General features: G+C 39.5%; 1 protein-coding gene across 11 annotated transcripts in view; it reads left to right on the top strand.

Moving 5' to 3' along the window:
* Window positions 1-17,148, top strand: part of LOC131258310 (DNA polymerase lambda) — a 77,015-nt gene that overhangs the window by 16,004 nt on the left and 43,863 nt on the right. For 10 of the 11 annotated variants that reach the window (XR_009178057.1, XR_009178058.1, XM_058259548.1 and 7 more), the window contains one exon: window positions 15,916-15,978. The exons of the other annotated variant lie outside the window; for it this stretch is intronic. Coding sequence is in view for 8 of the 10 variants with exons in the window: in XM_058259548.1 (XP_058115531.1) it covers window positions 15,916-15,978 (63 nt within the window). In the remaining 2 variants the exon portion in view is untranslated. The remainder of the gene's footprint in view (window positions 1-15,915; window positions 15,979-17,148) is intronic. 11 annotated transcript variants of the gene reach the window in all.

Raw genomic sequence — 17,148 nt, 5'->3', positions numbered from 1 at the left:
CACAAACCGTCTCCAAATATCACATTTTTTATTTGTGATTTGACAATAATTCACAAACATGTTCCGAAAATTAACAAACTATTTCCAAGGGTTTAAACACTTTGCGACCATTGCAAATATGGAAAATCTGCACACATATTACCATAAAATAAAATATGAAAATGCAAGATGATAAGAAGCATCGCGATATGGAAATTATGTACATGTATTACAATAAAATAAAATTTGGAGACGCAAGATAACAAGATGCATTACAATTTGGAAAAACCTGAATAAAATAAAATCTGGAGAATGTAAGATGAATATGTTCTGGAAAAATATGTAAATGCATGATACAAATAAGAAAGAGGGCAAGATATACCTCTCTATCCCTTCACAGTTTTTTCCCTCGCAAATAGGGTTCAGAAACCCCAAAATCCCATCCCCCCCCAATGCATGCGTGTGGGGTGTGTGTGTGTGTGTGTGTGTTCATATGTGTGTACATGTGGGTGCCTGTGTACAAGTGTGTGAGTATGTGGGTGCGTGGACTCAAGTATAAGTTGGTTTTGGATGGATTTAGGACGAGAATGGGAGAAAAGAAGAAGAAGGGAATGAGAAGAAAAGTTTGTTGTTGTGTTAGAGAATAAAGCCCTAATAGATCCCCTTTCATTATATTGCTAGAGATACATTTACATACTCCATAGGAGCACATAGAGCTATATACAAGCACACACCAAAAAAAAGAGAAGGAAAATACACCATACAAATACACAACATGCATTCTCCATGCTCTATACTCCCCCTCAAGTTGGAGCATAGATATCGATCATGCCCAACTTGCTAGAGATACGAAGAAGAGCATCTCGAGTAAGAGACATGGTAAAAACATCGGCTAATTGATCTCCGGAGTGAACAAAAGGTTTGCAATTTCTTGTTGGCAACTTTTTCGCGGATGAAATGACAATCAATCTCAATGTGTTTCATGCGTTCATGGAACACGGGATTGCTGACAATGTGAATGGTAACCTGATTGTCACAATGCAAAGAAATGAGACTTGGAAGGATTATAGCCGAGTTCTTGTAAGAGAGTTCGAAGCCAAATAAGTTCACATGTCACCTGTGCCATTACCTGCTACTCAGCCTTGGCAGAGGATTGCGCCACAATGGACTGTTTCTTGCTCTTTCAGGTGATAAGGTTGCCACCATTAAATGTACAGTATCCAGATGTAGACTTGTGATCATAGAGACTGCCAACACAATTAGCATCGAAGTAATGTGATAGGTGAAGGTGACCATGCCGGTGAAAACGTAGACCTTTGCCTGGATAAGATTTGAGCTACTGAAGGATATGATACACGGCTGTGAGATGTGTGGTATGAGGGGTGTGCATGAATTAACTCACTACACTCATAACATATGAAAGATCTGGCCGAGTGATGGTGAGATAGATAAGTCTATCAACTAACCTCCGATACATCTCTGGATCAGAAAGAAGTTCACCATCATTAGGACTAATCTTGTGAGTCGCATCCATAAGAGTGGCAGCAGGCCTACACTCGAGCATTCCTGTCTCAGAGAGAAGATCAAGGGCATATTTTCTTTGCGAGAGTACAGTGCCAAATTTAGATCGAGCAACTTCAATGCCTAGAAAGTAGCAAAGAACCCCAAGATCTTTGATCTCAAACCGAGTCATGAGGAAAGATTCAACTTCCACCATTCCGTAATATCATTACCGGACAACACAATATCATCTACATAATCAATTAGCACCATAATCCCAGTGGGTCGATGGTAGATGAACAATGAGTAATCGGCTTGGCTACGAACAAATCCAAAGTCTAGAAGAGCATGACTAAATTTGTCGAACTAGGCACGCGGGGATTGCTTGAGAGTTGAGACCGTAAATGGACTTCTTGAGTCGGCATATGAAAGGCGAAGTGTGACATGTAGAAAACCCAAGGGGCTGATTTATATAGACTTCCTCGGCAAGATCACCATGCAAGAATGCATTCTTTAAATCTAATTGAAATAGGGGCCAAGACAAGTTGACTGCCAAGGAGAAAATCACACGTATAGAGTTAAGCTGGGCCACATGAGAGAATCTCTTAAAGTAATTGACTCTATACGTTTGAGTGTAGCCCTTTGCAACTAGCCATGCCTTATACCGATCAACAAAACCTTTTAGAAGATACTTGATAGTATAAATATGTTGACATCCAACTATCTGTTTTCGTCGTGGTAAGGGAACGAGCTCCCAAGTATTGTTCTTTCCCAATGCTTACATTTATTCTATCATAGCCTTAGTCCACTTAGGGCTGCTCATAGCTTCTTTCAAAGTATGCGGGGTAATAGAGGAGGATACGAAAACTATAAAAGACTGGAAGGTGAAAGATGGTTATAAGAAACAAAATTGCTAATAAGATGCTTTGTGCACAATTGGGGAGGTTTGCATAAGGCAATAGGAAGATCATTAGGAGATAGAGAGCTTACATGTGGACCACCAGCTAAAGTGAATGAAATGATGGGCAGCTGATCAGTAGAGGATTTAGTCCGTTGATGATACACAAGGATAGGCTTGGAGACAGATGGAGTAGGGTTGTCATGGAAATAAATGACAGGAAGAGGTACAAAGCTAGATTGAGGCTCCCCCCGACTATAAGAGGGTTATGTAGAGATTTTTCTTCATCAGATAAGTACGAAACATCTTCAAAGAAGGTCACATCGGCCGATACATATTTCTTACAGGCCAGGGGGTCATAACACTTGTACGGTTGTATCCCTTTTGGGATTGAGAGTACCCTAAGAGAACACACTTAATGGCCTGTGGACTCAACTTATCATTACTACCATTAAGAATTTGGACAAACCATGTGCATCCAAACATCTTATGGGGCAAAGGAAATGGTTTATCATATGGATGCAAAATTTAAAATGAGGACTTGTGAGATACGATTAGATGGAACACAATTATTTAGAAATACAACAAGCAAAGCATAATCCCAATATCAGTTCGGAAGGTTCATACCTAGTACGAGAGCATGGGTGACGTCAACAAGGCGACAACTCTATCTCTCAACAACACCATTTTGTTGAGGTGTTCGAGGGCATGAAGTACAAGATAAAATACCATGGTCCTGCAAAAAGGATAGAAAGGCATGCGACATGTACTCCCCCCATTATCAAAGTGAAGAATTTTGATGGGACACTGAACTTGAGTAACTACCTCATGGTAAAAGACCTTAAACATATCAAATACTTCGTGCTTAGATTTTAGAAGATAAACCCATGTCCTTTGGGTGCAATCATCAATAAAGGTGACAAAATATTTTTACCCAAAAAGAGACAACAGGCGTAGGGCCTAGGCATCAGAGTGGACTAATTCAAATGTTTTGGGTTTCCTCTCAGACAAACTAGGAGGAAAGGTAGTCCTATGATGGTCAACATTAAGGAGTAGCTGTAGAAATTGAGGGAAATAACAGTTTTAACCTAGAAAAAGATGGGGGACAAGGCACTAGAAGATATCATAGGTGCATTGTCCAGGACAAACACTTCCACGTTCACGACCCCCACCAATCAACTTCTTCGTTTGGAGGTTATGAAATACACAGTGAGTAGGAAAGAAGGTTACTAACAATTCAGAGATTTGATAAGTGAACTGATAGATAATTGATTAAGAGGAAAACTAGGGACATGTAAAACTGATGCATAGAGGAAGAGAGCTTAATGGAACCCATTCTAGTTACAGGAGTTTGGTTTCCATCAACTACAATGACAAAGGGTGATTGGCTAGAAGGAAGATAAGAACTAAACATACGAGACTTACCAATCATGTGAGAGGTGGCTCCAGAGTCAATGATCCAGGGAGAAGGTGAAGAAGACACACCGAGAGCAGTACTTGACTGGGTAGCGGTGGCTCTGGAAGTGTCGGCACCATTACGAGCATGTAGCTGCATCAATGCATCATAAGACTCACGAGACAAAAGAACCGAATCACTCGAGGAAGGCTTCTCCTCGACAAGCGGTAGTGAAGTCTTCTCAGAGTTAGTGGAGGCGCTACTGGCTGCAGATATGCCAGCCCAAGATGGACGACCAATAAGCTCCCAACATCTATTAACAGAGTGATTTGTCCTCCCACAATATGAACAATGGCATGGTACGTCACGTCCTCTTTCTCGTCCACTACGGCCTTGACTACCATGGTTACCCTGATCAGAGTCGCGACCATTGCCTTGATTACTCAATCCACTATTACGTCCGTGTCCTTGACGGCTCCACATGGAACTCAAGTCCCATGGCTATAGAAAGGTCGGTTCCCAACGGCATAAGTGGATTTAACCTCCGATACAAAGGAGGTTGTCTTCCATAGGGTCTAGCAACACAAAAAAAGGTCCACAACAGCTACAAGAAAGTATACACGTTGATACACTCTCAGATTTGTAATAATTTGGCTTTCAGAGGGGGACCTGAGGTTCCAACAATAACCTTAGAAGAAAAATACGACGGCCACGCTTCCAACGAAGTTCGAATCAGACATGGAAGACATCCACTAACTAGATTGGATCCATATACATACACCAAGAGTTTTCGTGTATAGTCACATGCCTTAAGCCCAAAAAATGGTACAGCCGGAACCCTATTTGGCTTACAATTCTCTCAAATCTTCTCATCCAAAGATAAAATTCCTATGAATCATTGGGGACAGAATCCGACCCTAAGTATGGAGAGAAATCAAAGAAACATTTCGATGAGGACATCCGAGCGCCAGTGAAAGTATAATAGAGGAGGAGATCATTGGCCCAATCCTAGCATCTATATGGTTGGATGATCATTATATGGGACCCAGATCAAGTATGTAGCTGCGTTGGAAGACCCCTTATGAATGTTTATGCATTGTTGAAGACACCACACTAGGAAGACGCATCTGGGCTGCATATAGGAGCATATTGAACACATCTAGACCGTTCGATTGAGTGGACACTTTCATCAGACCATTGGATTTCGTGCGTTTGATCATTTGGACCGTTGACCTATCTTTATCATTGGCCCATCGTGGCCGTGGACATCATGGGACATTAGTTTAGTTGTTTTCTTAGTTATTTTGTAGGTTATTTTATGTTTTAGTGGATTTAGGAAGTATTTTGGACATTTTTTAGCAATAGGGTATTTTTTGGTAAAAAATGCCCCAAAAGACTATTAAGGGGTGGACATGTGAATGCCCTAACATTATGATGCATTGAATAAAAAACTCTCTTTTGCTTGAGCAAAGAAAACCTCCTGTTATTGGAGTGGTGTGAAGCCATGAAGTGATTCTATCCTCTCTCTTATTCTCTTTCACAATGTATTATCTTCACTTTTCTCTTCTTTTCGCTCACTCTACTTCCCTTAATCTCTCTCAATCTCTATCTACTCCTTTATTTTCTTTCATTTTCCCCATAACCCATCCCTAATCTTGATGCGGACATCAGTGATGCACCCTTTAGAGTGTACCAGAGGAGGTGGTGTCGCCGATAGAGTATCGAAGTAGAGGAGTTGATGTGGATGGACGCCGGGTCCATTGGACCCATTTTCTGACGCGTGATGAGTGCAGGAGTAGCATGACCGCACTCTGACCGTAGGCCCATGGGGCAAATTTCACACCCTGTCACGTAGGTGTTTTAGTTTTATGCGTCTTTTTGTTCTTTTCCTTGTTTTCAGGGGCTTTAGTGCACTTTTTGTTTTTTTCGTGGCTTATATATAGACTGTAAGAAATCCTATTTTATGATAAAATAAATGAGAATTCATATGCTTTCTTCATCTTTTACTAAAGAGATTAGGGTTTTAGAATTGACCCTTGGTGTTGAGGATTCCACCCCGATTTCAGATTTTCCTTCTTTCTAGATCTTCGAGGTGTAGGAAAAGGTACGAATCAGTCTTCTTTTTCTTTGATGCCCTAGAATCCGTACTCTCTTTCATCTCGAACCCATATCTTCTTCATTTCTTTCGTTCCTCTCTGGATTTTGCGTGATTTTATGCTAAGGGGCATAATCCTGACGGAGTGATTTCATTTCTATGTTGAGAATTTCTTAATCCCCTTAATTGAAAACAATTAGTTGATTAATTTTTTTATTTGAATTTCTTCAACCTGATAATACATGCATTTAGGGTTAGGCCATCCATGTCCCTGCATCAAATCTCCTGCAAAACCCACCTAAACCTAGACCTACCCACACCGTACAAATGTTCGGATCTACACACATGACCGTATGACCTTACGGACGTGACTATACGACTATTCGTACGGCCAGCCCATCTCCCATTTCTCTCCCTCTTTGATACTTCATCCTTTCCCCTTAAATCCCATAACCTTTTGATGTAGCACAATTAAGCACTTGCTCTAAAATCTTGAACTGATAAAACATGGCGAATCAATCCTTTTATCTCATAGCCTAGGCCCCCCGTGGGCCTCACTTCACATGGGTTTTGCTTCACACGAACCACCCACCTCGAGCGTGTCCCTGCATCCCACAAGCCACCCCACTCGAGCCTAGTGTGAAAATGCCCTCGTATTAATCACCTCCGATGAGGAGTCTTGAACACGGGACCTCTTGCTCTGATACCACTTTGATGCAGGGCAATTAACCACTTGCTCTAAAAGCTCTAATTGATAGAGCATGGCGAATTAGTCCCTTTATCTCATAGCTCAGGCCCCACATCCCATGCGGTAGGTAGGACCTTGGCCAAACCCCCCTTGTGGGCCCCACTTCACATGGGTTCCTCTTCACACGAGCCACCCGCCTCACACGGGTGGGGCCCACCTCACACGGGCCGCCCACTTGAGTGTACCCGTGCATCCCACAGGCCACCCACTTGAGCCCTGTGTGAAAATGCCCCTGCATTACCTTTAGCCTAAAGCCCTAACCTAGAACCTAAATTTCCATTCACTAAACCCTAATTCTCCAATCCGTAACCCTAAATCCCTAATTTCCAAAACCTAAAACCTTAACCCAAAACCCAAAATCTCAAAACCCTTAATTCTCTAATTCCTAGTTCCTAAATTTAACCTTAACCTACCAAACCCTAATCGGAACAAGTGATTTCCTTGAATTGAGATTAATCCCTATGCTAGATGGAAGTTCTACTTTCCACAAGTCCTAATCAATTCAAATTTTGTTAGATCTGCATTGCGGGATTGTTTACGACTTTGAATTGGAGCATGTTTTGTTAATTGGATTCTTTAACTTTGTGATAGATTAGTTTTATTTTGTGTTTTGCCTACTTTAATTAATCCGTTATTTAGTTTTAACACATCATTCTAGGTCAAGCCTTCTGTCCTGCATTACATCCCCCTGATTTGAGAGGAATCGTCAAAACTGAAAGATTTGGGGATTTTTTTTTTTTCGAATGTGAAAAACAGTCCAAACATACCTCAAATGGCCTAAAAAAATTATGCAAACATCACCATACATCTTCTAAAATCAAGCCGCTTCAAACCATGTTCTTCTTGTTGAAAAAAAAAGAGGAGTCATACTGATTGTATAATGCTGATGTCAACCGTACAATTGCTAATGTTTCCTAGTAGTGGCAGCACTAATCAACTCACAATAACCTTGCTTTGATACCAAGTTGGTTTTGGATGGATTTAGGAAGAGAATGGGAGAAAAGGAGAAAAAAAGAAAAGGGAATAGGAAGAAAAGTTTGTTGTTGTGTTAGAGAATAAAGCCCTAACACACCCCCTTTCATTATATTGCTTGAGATACATTTACATACTCCACAGGAGCACACAGAGCTATGCACAAGCACATACCCAAAAAAGGAAAATACACAATACAAATACACAACTTGCATTCTCCATGCTTTATGGTATGTACATGCAGTTTTCGAGTTGTCGATATCGCTACAAGTTTCGCTGACCAGAGACAAAGATATAATATCCGGAAATGTGGGAAAAACAGGGGAAACATGAGGAAAACGATGGATTTTTTCAATGAAACTTCAAGAGATGCCTAAATACGCATATTTGCATATTTAGGAATAAAAAAATTTGCACAAAGAATGCATACACAATAAGTTTTCATTTAATGGGGCTTAAAAGCATGCGCTACCATAAGATATCATTCCAAGTACCATGTGGTCCTCATGAGATTTGGATTTGCTTCTGACTATGTCCTAAAATGAGCTGAAAGTTTTGATGGATGACATGGATATACAACACATACATCAGGGTGGGCCCCATGGTAAGGGAAACACCCACTATAGTGTTACCTGGGTGATACTAATCTACTCGTTATAAAATTGATGTACACAACGCACATGTGTCAGCATGGCACATAAGTACAAGATGCAATCCATCCATCAGGTTGATCCAACCTTATACATGTTTTTTAAAAATAATTATGATCCAAATAACATGCAGGACCTAACATGGGAAATAAGTGGACAATTAAAAAGCTTCACCCTAGTTGTTAGAGTTGTACATTTGTTTTGCAAAATGCGGCCCACTTGACTAGTAGATCAAACTTCTTGGACTATGGCATCGATGCAGTGGTGCCTTTATTTATTTGTTTATTTTAAATCACAGTTAGATCTTGGACGTATCATTCCATGTAGGCACGTACATGACCCATACATGAGCTTTTATTGCACGTGTGTGTGGCTTAGCAAGGCTTCATGGGCAAAAGAAACCCTAAAAGGGCGCACTCTTCAGGGGAGTTTTATGATTTGCAGCCCCTCCAATTCATGTGGCAAAATGAAATTTCATTTAAGTTTATCAACATTGTCCATTTCATTTTGCTATGTAATTTTAGGATATAAGCCCCAAAATTAGGCAAATCCATGGCTCAAGTGGACCACACCATAGGAAGTAGTGGTGATAAAATGATCATGGTGGGGATCCACTTGATATTTGGATCTACCTCATTTTTCAGATCATATCATAAAATGATATTAAAAAAATGGATGGACGGCCTGGATGAAACACATTTCATAGTCGGGCCACATTACGTTGAAAAGCAACCATTTGCTATTGGATATGTTGCAAGCCAATCCAGGGCACAGATTGGATATTGACAAGGTCAATAGCCAAATCGCTGCTGAAGTGATGTCACTAAGCTGTGGAACCCAACATGATGCATGTGTTGTATCCATACCGTCCAACCATTTGTAGAGATTGTTTTATGGCATTACAAAGAGAATGAGATAGATCTAAATTTCAAGTGGACCCACCACAGAAAATTGTGGGAGCCGTCACACCCACCGTTGAAACATTTATAGGGCCCACAGTGATGTATTTTTGAGATCCATCCTATTCATAAGTTAACATAGAGATAGATGAAGTGAAAACAAAAAATCAGCTTCATTGGAAACTACTGGGGCCCCTAAGAAGCTTTGAATGGTGGAATTCACTGTCCCCACTATTTTCTATGGTGGGGTCCACTTGAACTTTAGATTTATCTCATTCTCTTTGTAATGCCATAAAACGATCTCTAAAAATGGTTGGATGGTATGGATACAACACATGAATCATGGTGGGGTCCACAGAGCTTGGTGACGTCACTTCAGTAGCAATTTGGCTACTGACCTTGTCAGTATCCAATCCGCGCCCGCCAATCCGCGTCCTTTTCCAGCTAGGTGAGTGGGACGGGACCTGTCCATGGGGCCCACCTCAATGTACATGTTGTATATCCACGTCATCCATCCATTTTACCAAATCTTTTTAAGGCATGGTCCAAAAAATGAAGCAGATCCAACACTCAAGTGGACCACTGACAGCACCTCAAGAGACGGTGGTAACTAACCATTAAAATCTTTTTGTGGGCCACAAAAGTTTTGGGTCAAGCCGATATTCATGTTTTTCTTCATTCAGTTATATGTGACCTTATGAACATGATGCAGGACATGAAATTTAAATATGATGTTTGAGATTTTAGGCTTAAGATCACGTTAGTTCGGAAACAATTACACAAATTCCATATCCTACATGAGAGTCCAAACCATTCAATTAAGGGGAATCTATGCGGGTCCAGGCCTACACATGTTAGGGTTGGATCTGTTAAAATTATAAACCAAACGATGCTCAAAGATAAGCAGTAATCATCCACACATGCACAATAATCAGTCCCTAATCCAAGGGATTCACCAATTTCAATTCAAGGAACCCTAGGGTGAGAAAAGGGGCAAATAAATTAAGGATAATGCAATTTAGGGTTAGGGTTTATGAAAAATTGGTATGAGAGGGTAAAATAAGAAGAAAACCTGAACTAAATACAGTTCCCATGCACGAACAACAACAATGGCCCAGACGCACGTGTGTATGATCACGGCTGCATGTGTGTGGGGCCCACTATTCAGAAAAAGGCCACTTTGGCCCTGGTTGGATGGACTCCAAAACCCCCAAATTTCAGCTCGATCCGAACCACGGTTTGTACGTGGTGCTCCGTCGAAGTTTCAGCCCTCCTGCAGGGCCAGATTGTGGAAATCTGCTGTTGAGAGAAAAACGGCTGCAACTATTAATGGATTTGCAGGTGGAATGCTTGTAGGAGAAGAGATATATGGATGGAAGAAGGTGAGATTAGTGTTCGAAATATCTTCGATATTATCGAAATATCTCCGATATTATCTTTATCTCCGACTCAGCGATACCGATAACACTGGTAGCGATACCGATAACGTTGGTAGTATCAGAAATTCCAGGTATTAGCAACGTATCGCTAAGTGTCACCAATGTATCAATATCACTAATGTAATTGTCAATATTTTTAACTATGTAAATTCTAGGTGCCACTTGTCTTGTCAATGCATCAATATCACTAATGTATCGCCAATATTTTCGACTACATAAATCCTAGGTAATGCTTGTATAATAAGTGTATCGATGATATTTCAATAATATTGCCAACGTATTAATATTATCAAATTTTTGTTTATTAGAAAAAAAAAAATTTATTTCATATTTTTTTTCATGGGCACATGGTTGTATGTAGTCTTCAATTTCTCATTGATCATATTGATAATATGTCGATATTATCGATATCGCAAGCACGATATTGAGACCACAATCTTTTGTTTCCTTTCCAATTGTTGATGAAATATTATGTGTTGTTGATATTTTGCAATATTGATGGATGCTTGGATGGAAGGTTGGATAGTTAAATAGGCTGGATGGGATGGTTGGACTGATTTCTTACAACAATACATGCTTTTAAGGCCCCATTAAATGGAAAGTTGTTATGTATGCATTCTTTTTGCAATTTTTTATTTCTAAATATGCAAATATATACATTTTAACATCTCTTGAAGTTTCACTGAAAATTCCACCGTTTTTTCCCATATTTCCCCGCATTTTTGGTTATCAGCGATATCGATATTGTTTCTGTATCCCGGGCCAGCGAAACTTGTAGCGATACCGATACTTCGATCATTGGGTGAGATATATGGATGGAAGAAGGTAGGGGCGAATTAGGATAGATGTGGCTTCGCACCACGATAGTTGGCCCTTCGAAGAAGGGAGGGCTTCGCACCCAATTAGGTTTTCATAACTCATAAAGGAGCAGGAAAACACAACAATTTTTATTAATCTTTATTTGATTAAAAGAACTACAAGAGGTGCCTATTTATAAGAAAACCCTATACCCCAAAACTCGCGCCATGTGCGCAACCTATTACTTGGCGATGAAGTAAACTAAAATAAAAATCAATCAAAGAAATCTAAAGCATTTATAATGTTCTAAATAATATAAATAAGTAAAACCTAAAGTATGAACTTAATCTGACTAGTGGGCCCCGATCATGAGATCCCATGATGGGCTTTACTTGATTATCGGGTCCACTCTAATGAACCAAAACTTCGTCTTTTAACTAGGAGGCCCTCTCTAGACGTCGTCATCGAGCCAGATCGACGGTGGGGCCCTCCTTTTCCTTGCGTACGTGGTCGTGCGCTTGTGCACGTGATGTCCCCATCAAAACAGCTTGGATGGGAAATAAACATTACGGCGGACCCTAGCCCCTAGGAAGTTTTTAATGGTGGGTGTTCAATGACCATTGTTTCTTGTGGTGTGGTCCACCTGAATTCTAGATCTCTTTTGTTTTTCAGCCCATGCCCTAAATTTACATGGAAAGACTAATGGAAGGTGCAGATATACGATGCATACATTGATGAGGGCCCCACACATGCAGACACATCATAGTTGTTGCATCCGTAAGAAATAAAAACGAAAGGGAAAGTGTCGAATCGTTGAAGCCGACCTTTTCGAAACCCCCTTTTCAAAACCCTAAATCAGATTCTCTCTTTTGAATAGATGCGTTTTCAAGCCTCTTTAATGCAAAAATTGCAGATTCTTTGCAATAGGAGGAAATTTTGGCAGAAGATCTCCTACACCCTCGCCGAAATTTCCAAAATTTCAAGTTTTTTCATTCCCCGCAATCTAAGCACCTCCAAAAGGAAATAAAAAAAGGTATTTCTTCTTTTTCAAGTATTTAATCTGGACCTTGCTCGAATTTGTAACTGGATGAAAATGCCAAAATTTTTCCCTTTCTGTCTTTTGATGACAGGGTGGTTGTTGGATAGAAACAGTAACTTAGCGGCGATAATTTGAAATTGTTGGAAAATTCGAAAAAATCGGCGAAAATTCGCCGATATCTGGAAGAGAAACAAAATATGTGGTGTTCGATATAGATGACCCAGCGTTACTGAAAATATCGATGACAATTCGATAATGTCGCTGATAATTTAAACATTGTGTACATGTGTGTGCGGGTACGTGTGTGTACACGTGGGTGCGCGCGCGCATGTGTGTCATTCCAGGGTCACTATCATAGCTGTGTATCAAACTGTATCATAGCTGTGGCGCGTTTTTGGTAAACTCATAATGAAATCCATAGTCATGTGCTTCCACTTCCATTTTGTTATCGGTAACGGTTAAAGCATCCTTGATGGCCTATGATGCTATGCCTTCATCTACTGGCATGTGAGACATCTAGACACGTACGACGATCTTCCTCTTCATGTTAGTTCACCAGTACTACCTACGCACGTTGCGATACATCTTTGTACCTCCTAGGTAGATTGTGAATTTGGCACGATGTGCCTCATATATGATTTCTCTTTTCAAATCTGCCACATCTGGAACACAACCTGCCTCGGAATCTCAAACCACCATCAACACCAACCTGCTAAACAGGTCTACTCCCTTCTGCTGTCTCAGTGGCCCTAGCTTATAACCATGGATCCCGCCTTTGAGCCTCCACTACCCTGTTAGTTAAAGTAAGTTGAATTGCCAACTAAAGAGATGTACCATAGAAGTTTGCAGACCCAACCAAATATCAAAATCTTTCATTGTATCTAGCATCCTCCACTCTTGAATCATAAGATAGACAACTGTCCCTTGTGGCATACGGCTCAATGCATTTGCAACCACATTTGCCTTACTCGGATGGTAATGAAGAATGAAATCATAGTCGTTCAAAAACTCTATCGACCTATGCTACCCAGTGTTTGAAATATCGGTATCGCGTTACGTATCGCATCCTCGGGATACAGATACATATCGGTTATCGCAAGGGATATATTGTTTGTATCAGGTAATTTGTCACACTTTTTGGAAAATATGGGGAAACATTGGGAAAATGGTTGAGTTTTTTAATGAAACTTCAAGGATTGTTAAAAAAGACATTAATACACACTTTTAAATCATAACATCTCAAAAAAGAAGTGCACATGATAGGTTTCCTTTGTATAGGGTCCTAAGCTATGCAATGTCTAACTGAACTAGTGCAACTATATTCAAATTGAATGCATAACATTTAGAGTGTATGTGATGATCATTTCATCAAACACTCCTAAATACTTCGAAATTAATCTCAATTGACAGCTGGTTGAAGGGAAATTTAAAATAATAATAATAATAAATTTTTTTTTTTTTTATTAATTTTTAATTAAATAATAATTTTTATTTTTCAAAAATTGACAAGGACTTAACAAATTAGTGGATCAGCTCTCATACATGCTTGATTTCATGTTTGGAATGTAACATCGCAAAGCAATTTGGGAGAAATTTGGGAAATTTCGAAGTTCCCCAAATTGGACCACCTACACTCAAATTTAGAAATTAGAGTATATGTGATGATTATTTTATCAATTACTCCTAAATACTTCGAAATTAGTCTCAATTGACAGCTGGTTGAAGGAAAATTTCTTTTTTAAAAAAAAATGGAGAACGTGAAGAACCAATAGATATCGAAATCAAAGCTCCAATTTCATGATTTTTCATACAAAACATGAAGAACCAATGGATTCATAACCATTTGACACTAATTTAACATAATTTCAAAAAAAAAAAAAGAAGAAAGATTGGAAATTGAAAATGCTCACCGGATCGAACATGTGAGATATATCGGCACTACCTATGCATTTCGTATCGCACGGGTGGGATATAAGATATATCCTGGGATATATCGGTCGATATCGTCGATATTTAAAACATTATTGCTACCTCATGTTCAGTTCTTTCTATGGAAAGGGGTACTTTAAGCTCTTGTGATATGAGAATAGTTCTCATATCAAACTTCTCCCTCTATAGATAGTGTCTCCACACTTTGAGAGCGAACACCATGGCTGACAACTCCAAATAATGAATGAGGTAATTCTGCTCATGCACCTTAAGTTGTCTAGTGCATAAGCCACCACTTTACCCTGCTGGTGTTTTGGGCCTGGATTCTTTCGCACTTTTGTGCCTTTCTAATAAAATTTTTGCTCTCTAAAAAAAATCACGAATCCTTCACCACTGGATGGAATGGTGAGAACAGGAGATTGTGGTTAATTGAGTCTTCAACTCTGAGAACGCTAGCTCACAAGCATCATCCCACACAAATTTCATATCCTTCCTAGTCAACTGTGTCAACAAAGCAGCAATCTGAGAAGATCCTCTTGATGAACCTCCTATAATAACCAGCCAAACCCAAGAAACTGTGAACTTTGGTCATGTTAGTGAGCTGCTCCCACTTCAACACTGCCTTAACCTTTGAAGGATCCACTGACATATCATCTTTGGAAATCACGTTACCCAAAATGGTCACGTTATTGAATGCTAGCTACCATTTTTATTATTGAATACCTTTGTTCATGTTATGCCAAAATGGTTTATGTAACACTAACCGTTATGTGTTACGAGGCCTAAATGGCCATTACAGAAAAGATTACATGTAACAGTCCTGTAACATCCTGTAACGGTCCCGAAACAGATTTTTTTTTTTCAAAAAATGAAAAAAAAAGGACATAACAACTGTTATTAGAGCTGTAATGGGCGTTACAGCCCCTTTTCACTGTTATGATTAATGATTGCAAGAAATAAGAACACCATAAATGAGAATAAGAGATAACAATACTATAACAGATAACCCATCTGTCCACTTGTTTTTCTTGTTGTGTTATGTGAAACATGAGACAAATTCGTTATTAAGTAGTTGTTATCTTCACCAAATACCAAACTTTGTTGCAGAAATTTAAATCTTTCATGAAATTTTTGGAGAAGTTGCCTTAAACATGTTTCAAATCTAGCCAATCACTACTAATCATATTACATGAGCTTGTATCGAGCTTATTTATGAAAAAAAAAATGGCATGTGAATGGTTTGACCAATTGATTAAATAATATTCCCATCTTTGTGGTTGATGTATATTCAGTCCTTTTCTCTATTTTATTATAAATTCCAGTAGTGTACTCAACCAGTGCCTGCAGGCCAAACATTCTCTTAGTTATAAATTTTGAATTCACTAATAACTTGATGGCTAAAAGTGAAAGCTGATGTTCTGTATCTAGATGACAATTGTGTGAAATATTGACTGAAATTAGGCTGCTTATGCCATCATCAAGCACTGTATAATTGCACAGCAAGTAAGGGACTGATCTCTTCAAAAGAATGTTACTTGTTTCTTAAAAACAAATGAATATGTTTGTCTTGCAGATTCAGGAGATTCTGACGACAGGAAAATTATCGAAGTTGGAGCACTTTGAAAGAGATGAAAAGGTATCGTTCAGGCTCTTAATTTTCTTAAATTGAGGAATGCTGCCTCAATATTTATCTTAATTTAAAGAACCTTTTATTTTCTTTTTCCCAGTGAAAGCATTGCTGGCTGGGATTCTTTTCTGATTTAGTTCTAACTGTACCTGTTAAAATGTATTTAGAAAAGTGTAAGGCAGCCTTTATCAATGTCCCCAAAATTTTAATGTGATATGTGGGACGACCAATAATCAATGCAGATTGTGTAGTCATTTTTGCCACTAGTGCATGCCATGATTATGCCAATTGAATGATTGTATCATTACCCCTTGAATGATGGCCATCTTGTTATAACTGTTTGTTTTCACGAACCATAGATTGGATGGGTAGCATCTTCTAACCAAAGTGCTTCTCTGGAGTCAGAAGCAATCCAAGGTGAGGCCTATTCAATAGATATTTCAAGATGATGATTTGACCTTTGGTTTTCTCTGCTTGATTTTAAATATTCATTTTTGATGCCATTGATTGGACGCCTAGGGTATGTGATTGGCGCATTTTTTTCACCGTGGCCTTCTCCTAGTGGTATGAATGAATTGAGCGTTCAAAGTATCAGTACACTACGTATCACACCCTTGGGATACAAAAATATCCAGGGAACCACCAGAAAATATCACATGTATTGTGTAATGTATCGAAGCTAGGGGAAACTTTATTTTCAATGAAACTTAAGGAGATACTAAAAGACTTGGATATACACTTAGAACTCGAAGCATTAAGAAACTAATACAGGACAACTAACCACTTGCTTTAAAAGCTCAAAATGATAGAGCACGGCGAATCAATCCCTTTATCTCATAGCTTAGGCCCCACATCCCATGCGTTTGGTCCTCGGCCGAACCCCCCTCATGGGCCCACACATCACATGGGTTCTGCCACACATGAGCCACCTGCTTCACACGGGCCGCCCACCTCGAGTGTGCCCCCGCATCCCACAGGCCATCCCACTTGAGCCCAATGTGAAAATGCCCCTGCATTAGAAACCTATCCATAATAGCCATTGTTGATGGGACAAAACAGTATGCTGTCGGGCAAAATTAGGCTTCGAAATCCCTCTCATGATTTCTTTGTCTTTTGATGTGAAACAATGCAAGTTCTTAAAACAGGTATAAAGAGAATCCACGAAAAAAAAAAAGCACA

Source organism: Magnolia sinica, chromosome 10, assembly GCF_029962835.1.
Source record: "Magnolia sinica isolate HGM2019 chromosome 10, MsV1, whole genome shotgun sequence".
Taxonomy (NCBI): domain Eukaryota; kingdom Viridiplantae; phylum Streptophyta; class Magnoliopsida; order Magnoliales; family Magnoliaceae; genus Magnolia; species Magnolia sinica.
This window is presented reverse-complemented; position numbering and strand designations above follow the sequence as displayed.